Consider the following 7,500-nt stretch of genomic DNA (forward strand, 5'->3'; position numbering starts at 1 on the left):
CCTTCCCCCTCCCCTTCCCCCCTTCCCCCTCCCCCTTCAAAGGCGGAAACACTCCCTGACATTTCACTCCATGAACCGCCATGAGCACGTATGGGTTTATGGCTCCTTAATCCCATGAGTCGTGTTAGGGAGCCCGGGATTTCCCTCCGCTCTCGATGTGGCGGCCGTTGGGAGGGGGTGTGTGGGGGGAGGGGGACGGGGAGAAGGGGAAGGGGAGGGGGAGAAGGGGCAGGGGGAGGGGGAGGGGGAGAAGGGGCAGGGGTTGAGTATGGCCCTGGAAAAGCTTAGGTGAATTATTAGGGTTGTGGGGGGAATTTATGGGTTGATGGATGGATGTGTGTTTGTGTGTATGTACGTATGTATTTATGAATGCGTAGGTGCATGACTAGATGTAATTATTTATATATGAATTATACATATATTATAAATATAAATAAATAGATAAATAAGGAGGGCGTTGCGTATGGCCCTGGAAAAGCTTAGGTGAATTATTAGGGTTGTGGGAGAATTTATGGGTGGATGGATGGATGGAGGGATGGATGTGTGTTTGTGTGTATGTACGTATGTATTTGTATGTGTGTGTAGGTGTAAAACTAGATGTAATTATTTATGTATGAATTATACATATATTATAAATATGTATGTCTATAGATGCGTAAGTGTACTGTATGTGTGTATGATTGTGTAGATATACACAGTGTGTATGTGTGTTTGGCTGTGTGATTGTGTGAAAATAGAGATAAAGACGGATAGAGGTGTGTGTGTGTATGTTTGTATGTATGTAAATATGCATTTAATCATACCTGGAATAGCTTCTGCTCAGAACAAAGGGAGGCATAAGAGTGGGAAAGAAAGGAGAACTTGTGTAAAGGTGAGGCAAGGGTATAGTGGAGACAGCGGAGAATGGACGAATGGAAGATGAGATTGTGGACAAGGAGTAACAGTTCGCGTGACGTCATCGTCGCCAGAGATACCGAGAAGCGAAGGTATAAAAGGGTCGGCGACGGGCGGGAGGCGTGTGTGTCTCCGGTGCCAGCGTGGCGAGCAGAGGGCTAGTCTGACTGCCGAGTGTTGGTGTCTGCATCGACAGCGGCGGTACAGTAGCCTAGGTACAGTGCAGGTACAATTCGAACACAGCTGCACCGGTTCCGTCACCACCGCTACGATGCACGAGTGCCCCGCTGTGCTAGGCGAAGAGGGAGCGCCCCAGCAGAGGCCGACGCCTTCAAAAATGAAGCGAAGATTTAGTCTCAGGAGAAACAAGGCGAGCGTGAGCAAGGAGAACACGGCGACTGGTGCGACGGTGTCGCCATGGCTCGGTGGCGCCGCCTTCCCATGGCACCAGGGCGTGGAGACACCGCCGAGGCGAAAGAAATCATCCAGTTCAGGCATGAGGAGGAAGTCCCTGAGGCTCATGACTCTACCCTTTCGGCAGGCGTCAGGGCACAGAACCAAGGGGGACCCTAGCCCACCGCACAAGCCCTTGGAAGCCCCCTCGGTGTTCGAACGGGAGTGTCTGAACAACCTTTCCCCCAACGACCCCGAGTTCGTGCGGCGGACGTCCATGCGCTGGCAGAGGAAGACCGGCGTCGCCTTCCTGCCGCAGGGCTCGGTGTGTCGAGTGCCTCCCACGCATGGCTGCCTCCTCGAAGTCCCCTCGCACTGTACCAAGTTCGAGTGGCCGACGCACCCCAGCCAGCAGCCCGCCTTCTACAAGCGCGTGTCGGTCCCCCAGAGGCCTCACGACGTCCCCCTGGTGTTGGTGTCCCCCGTCGTCCCCCCGAACCGCCTTCGCTACTACGGACAGTCCCCCCAGCACCGCGACCTCCTCATGAGATCACAGCGCCGTCACTCCGCGTCGGGGATTTCCCAGCGATCGTTGGACCTGAAGTCGAAAAGCAGCGACAGAGAGCCTGCGGGAAGACTTCACAAAAGAAGCCTCCAGCCGTCGCGGAGACGCCTTTCCCTCGCGGGGGACAAGAAGGGCGCGGCGCCGTCTGGAAGAGATGCGAGGAGGAGTTCCGTGCGATGCGCCGATGACAGCGTGACTGAGGCTTTTAGGAAGCTGTTGAGGGGAGATGGAAGACACAGAAGCACGCACAGAGATGGCAAGAAACGAAGCAGAAATCCGGACGATGAGAACAGCCTCAACGACAACCATTTCTTCACAACGACGACTCCCCTTCGTCGTTTGAGTCACAGGCTTCGCAAGTCCTTCGGTGGTCACAAGCGAGACTGCGACCAGTGGTCCCAGAGCGACCTGTCGTCTGGTAGCGACCTGTCCTCCACGTCCTCAAGATCCTGCCACAGCTTTTTGTCCTCCACCCTGTCGTCCTCGTCGTCCTGTCGAAGTGACCTGTCCTTCAGGAGTGACCTGTCTTCCTCTTCCTTCTCCTCTTCGCCCTCCTCCTCCTCTTCCGTGTTTTCCTCCTCATCCTCCTGCCACAGCGACATGTCTATGCTGTCGTCGTCATCGTCATCACGCCTCGGCTTTCACGAGATCTTCGTCGCCGAGCCTGAGATCGCCGAAACCTTTGTAGGTATCGCGAGCGAGGTGTTGTGTGCGGATTTTGGGTGTGTTTTTCTGCGTGCGTGCTTGCGTGCGTGCGTGTGTGTGCCTGTGTGTTCCAAGAAAAGACATGTCACGAATCAAATGAGTGTTTTTTTGTTTTTTTGTTTTTTCATATAATACTACATGAAGAGTTTTATCACTGACATTAGGGAGAAGTACATCAGTTGGGGTTTGGAGTAAGGTTGGGGGTTGGTGGTAGGGGCGATTTTGGGTGGGGTTGGGGGTTGAGTTTAGACTTTCTGGAGACGTCAAATGTCACGGCCGTGTAGTGGGCAACACCGCGGAAACTTGTACCAGCGAGTTTGTTTTTTTCTCTTTTCCTTCCCTTTTTTATTTTTTGAACAGTGAATGTCACGGCTCTCTCTCTCTCTCTCACTCACTCACTCACTCACTCACTCACTCACTCACTCACTCACTCACTCACTCACTCACTCACTCACTCACTCACTCACTCACTCACTCACTCACTCACTCACTCACTCACTCTGACTTATTTCCACTGTCTCACTTACTCACTCACTCGGTCGCTCTGTCTTGAGTAGTAGTTGTAGTATCACAGATGATTTTGTTATTGTCTTTATTATTTTTCATTATTATTGCCATTGTTGCTATTAATATTATCCTAATCACCATCATGATTATCATGATCATCATTCCTCTCGCTATCATAATTATCCTTTTTATTATTATCCTTCCTCTCGCTATCATAATTATCCTTTTTATTATTATCCTTCCTCTCGCTATCATAATTATCCTTTTTATTATTATCCTTCCTCTCGCTATCATAATTATTATTTTTCTTGTTATCCTTCCATCTTCTAACCCCCCCTCCCTCTCCTCTCCCTCAGGCGATCATGTTCCCGTCGGAACCGCGGCCGGAGTGGCACCGACACCTGCGCCAGGTGCTCCACAAAGCCGGACAGAAGATCTTCAAGAAACCGGAACAGCACGATACTCACATCCCCGAGAATTTAAGATATCAGCTCAAGCAAATATACGTCTACTAGCTGCTGGCTTGCGTCGCATAGGAGAGATATGCCTTTCGTATTATGTGGAGGGTCTGCTAGCTGACCTCCGTCGGCTAGGAGAGCTGTTTCTGCGAGTGGAGACTCCCGGCGGAGGGTCAGGAGGGGCGTCTCGGAGGAGGCTGCTCTTCCTTGCTTGTCTGCCGGGGGGCGGCCTTCTGATCGGAGGTCGGGAATCTGCTGGCGGTGTAGTTCATCCCTCCGCCGTTTGCTCATCTTCAGTGTCGTCATTATCATTCTTAATCTCCTCTCCATTGTCCTACTTTACACCTTGCTCCTCTTCCTCCTTTTCCCCCTCCTCTTCCTCCTTTTCCCCCTCCTCTTCCTCCTTTTCCCCCTCCTCTTCCATCTCCATCTCCTCAACGCAAAACCCACCAGGATGTCTTTCAACCCTTCTCTCCATCTCTTTCTCCACCACACAACCTCCTCCCTCATTCCCCCTTCCCTCTCCTCCTGCGATTCCCTTCCCTCCTTCCCTCCCCGCCGCATTAATTTATCCAAATGAATATTTATCTGACAAATTGAGTATTTATCATCCATTTGTTCGAATAAAAGAAAGATAGAATTATAAATAAGTGAATAGGAGTTGTTTTTCTTTTCGATAATCTGGAATCATCGACACTTGTGCATTTATTCATTTCATTCCACGAGTGTTTATCAAATGGACAAACGAGTCAGTTATGAAAGGACTTTTGTGAAGAAAGATTGTTATTATTTATATCCTCGTGTTGTGCCTTTTTTTCCACATGTAGGCCTGTGTATTTGCTTCCGGTGTGTATGTTTCGACTTGTTTGTGTTTTTGTCTTTCGTTTTGGAGGAAAAGCTCCTAGCCTAAAGGAAAGGCAAAATATAAACTCGGTGTTTAGCAAGTGAAAAAAATACCAAAGCCTATTCATTTCTCACTCAAAACTTATGGCCTATAACTGTATCCATGTATATATATATGTAAATGTATATTTATACATGTACATATACACACGTACATACAAATGTTAAACTGACACTGGTTTTCCGAAAAGCCTCGTGGACACAACAGCTAGAAAGACTGTATCTGTGCTTGGGGTAGACATATTTTCAGATATCAGATGACCTGCATTATCTCTCTATCTATTCCTCTCCATTGCAGTCATCAGATGTGTGATAGATGCTTACTGTATTAATCAAGGTGATCATCCAAGCTGCAAACCAACCTTTTGAATGTGTGTAACGGTTGTATTTCTCTCCATGAAAGAGAAAACGGTTTTTTTGTAAAAGAGAACGCGGTTTTTGTCAAAGAAAACGGTTTTTGTCAAAGAAAACGGGTGTTGTATCTCGTTGGTCTGTGTTTGCACCTCCGGATGATTCCCTTCCTCAGGGATTCATTTTGTACATGCTTATTATCACGGCTGTTTTCTTTCTTGTTCTGCGTGACGGGAAATAAAGAAAATGGCGCTATCATTGTAAATTTACTCATTCATGGAAAAAGATGTTTATAAAGGGTCTTAGTCTTCAACGCAAAGCCTGTGCTTTTTCCTGATCAATTTATAAAACAGAACTGTATCCGATTTCTCGGCTTAAGGCCAGAACCTTATGTGTGGTTGCCAGCATTTTTTTATAATGTCTGTTAATCTCATATGATTTTGATCAATCTCTTTATCATGACAGTGAGACTACTGGTGGTTTGATGAAAAGAGCCTATAGTAGTTTTCATCTTTTAATGTGAATGTTTTAAAAAGGTTTCGAAGTGTGATACGAAGCCGAAAATGAGGGCTTTCGAAAGAAGTGACGTTAACGGTTTTCTTGAAAAACGGAGATCAATTTTAAACTGACTCTCAATCCAATCAATGTCAAAACATACAGTAGATAGTATTAATAAATGTTAAATTAAGAATTGGCATATTCATTAATTATTGTATGATATATCATGGAAATTAACAAAAACACCATTCATTCACATAACATCAGTTCATGAAATTCGATGTGTTGTGTTTATGTAATCAAACTATTAAATTAATATTAATGTATTTTTGAAATTATTTATAAACTAATAATGGAATAGAGCCAGTGAATTGTAGATCTTAAGGAAAAGTTAGTGTTCTGATGATTTGAGTTATATTACTGATTTTTAATGTTTATTTTTTTGTGGATTTTTACGTCTTTTTTCTGCAATAGTTATCATATTTCCAAAACATTGGTACGATTCCAAATAATTTCCTTTCTCTCTTTTATCTTTTCTTTGTCTCAAATGAAGATTCATTTTTCATTTCTCATTTCCTACCTCTTCTTTCCCTCATTCATTAAGAATTTCGATATTCCCAAATTAATCCTGTTGCACATTTATCCTTCACCAAACTTTGCAAGACGTACAATTATCATAATAAAATGTCATGCGTTGTGTCATCTAGTCTTGTGACGTCACTTGCTTGCTAAGCATGTAACGACTGACTGTCTGTTTGCGCAACCAGGCCTTCTAGATACTTCTATATTCATAGTTCATATTCTCAGCGCTTTCACAAGCAAGTTCTGATCATCAGCTTGTGTTCCTTGTCTACGTGGCTTGCGTTCACAATCGCTATGATCACTATGCTTGTAGCGTTCACAAGCTTGACATTCACGAGTAAGCTTGTTTGCTATATTTCTCACAGGCTTGTCATTTCCTGGGCATTATTACGAAAAGCTGCATTTAAGAACCCAGGCCCTTCTTACTAAGTCTCTAATGCACTCTACCCCTACATCCACCCTCGTTCTCTTTCTTTCTCTCTTTTCTCTCTCTCACTTCTCTCTCTCTCTCACACACACTTTCTCTCTCTCTCTTTCTCTCTTTCTCTGATATATTGGTTCATGGGAAACAAGTGCAAAATAAGTCTCAGAAAATACATGATAATATAGAGATATTTTTATATGTATCACTTTGTCGATATCTATCTGACATGTCCAAAATAGTCCTATGAATTTGACACGTATGTATTTCATGTGTAAATCTTCCTATGGCGGGGCGTGTCTGTACAGAGAAGCGACTGTCCAATCCACTCCTTGCAGATCTTGAAGCTTTCAAGACGGAATGACCTTCAACCAACGTTTTAATTGTGGAAAAGTGAATCCCATAACCCCAGTACAGTGACCTTAATGAAATCCCTATGACCTGATCGCACTTCATGATATGAAGATTCGGTTCAGTTCGTTTTTATGTGTATATATATTTTTTTTCTTTTTTTGTCATATGTATTTTTTTCATGATTTGATTATTATTATTATATATATGAGGTTGTGCCATACACCTGTACTCACCTGGTGTTTTTTTTATCATTATTTTCAATATGATAAAATGAGATATGATGTAACTTATCAATAGCTGGTTTGTTACAATAAACGCATTTTAGTTAAATATGAAATTCGTTTTATTTTATTACCATTCGTCACGATTCCTTATAAAAATAAACACACAAATACACACACATATACATACATACACACATGAACACGTACACACATCCAAGCACAGAAACTAAAATAAATTACACATGTGCAGACACACAGTGGAAGAGGAGGAGAAAGACACAAAGAAGTGAGTTCCACGGACACCATATTATTAGTCACCCATTAATGCTATCTCCTCCTCTCGCCCTCTCTCCCTCTCTCCTCCTCTCGCCCTCTCTCCCTCTCTCCTTCTCTCCTTCTCTCCCTCTCTCCTTCTCTCGCCCTCTCTCCCTCTCTCCTTCTCTCCTTCTCTCCTTCTCTCCCTCTCTCCCTCTCTCCCTCTCTCCCTCTCTCCCTCTCTCCCTCTCTCCCTCTCTCCCTCTCTCCCTCTCTCCCTCTCTCCCTCTCTCCCTCTCTCCTTCTCTCCTTCTCTCCTTCTCTCCTTCTCTCCTTCTCTCCTTCTCTCCTTCTCTCCCTCTCTCCCTCTCTCCCTCTCTCCCTGTCTCC

At 45.0% G+C, this 7,500-nt stretch overlaps 1 protein-coding gene across 1 annotated transcript; it reads left to right on the plus strand.

Annotated features, from left to right (window-relative positions):
• Positions 1 to 1,022: 1,022 nt before the first annotated feature.
• On the plus strand, positions 1,023 to 6,968 carry LOC122255622 (uncharacterized). The gene is made up of 2 exons (XM_043019826.2): positions 1,023 to 2,536; positions 3,421 to 6,968. Exons 1-2 carry the CDS (start codon positions 1,166 to 1,168, stop codon positions 3,577 to 3,579), a joined length of 1,530 nt encoding a protein of 509 aa, XP_042875760.2. The 5' UTR covers positions 1,023 to 1,165; the 3' UTR covers positions 3,580 to 6,968.
• The last annotated feature ends 532 nt before the right edge of the window (positions 6,969 to 7,500 follow it).

Source organism: Penaeus japonicus, unplaced genomic scaffold, assembly GCF_977035675.1.
Source record: "Penaeus japonicus unplaced genomic scaffold, GWHDUDI00000001_assembly GWHDUDI00000042, whole genome shotgun sequence".
Classification (NCBI taxonomy): Eukaryota; Metazoa; Arthropoda; class Malacostraca; order Decapoda; family Penaeidae; genus Penaeus; species Penaeus japonicus.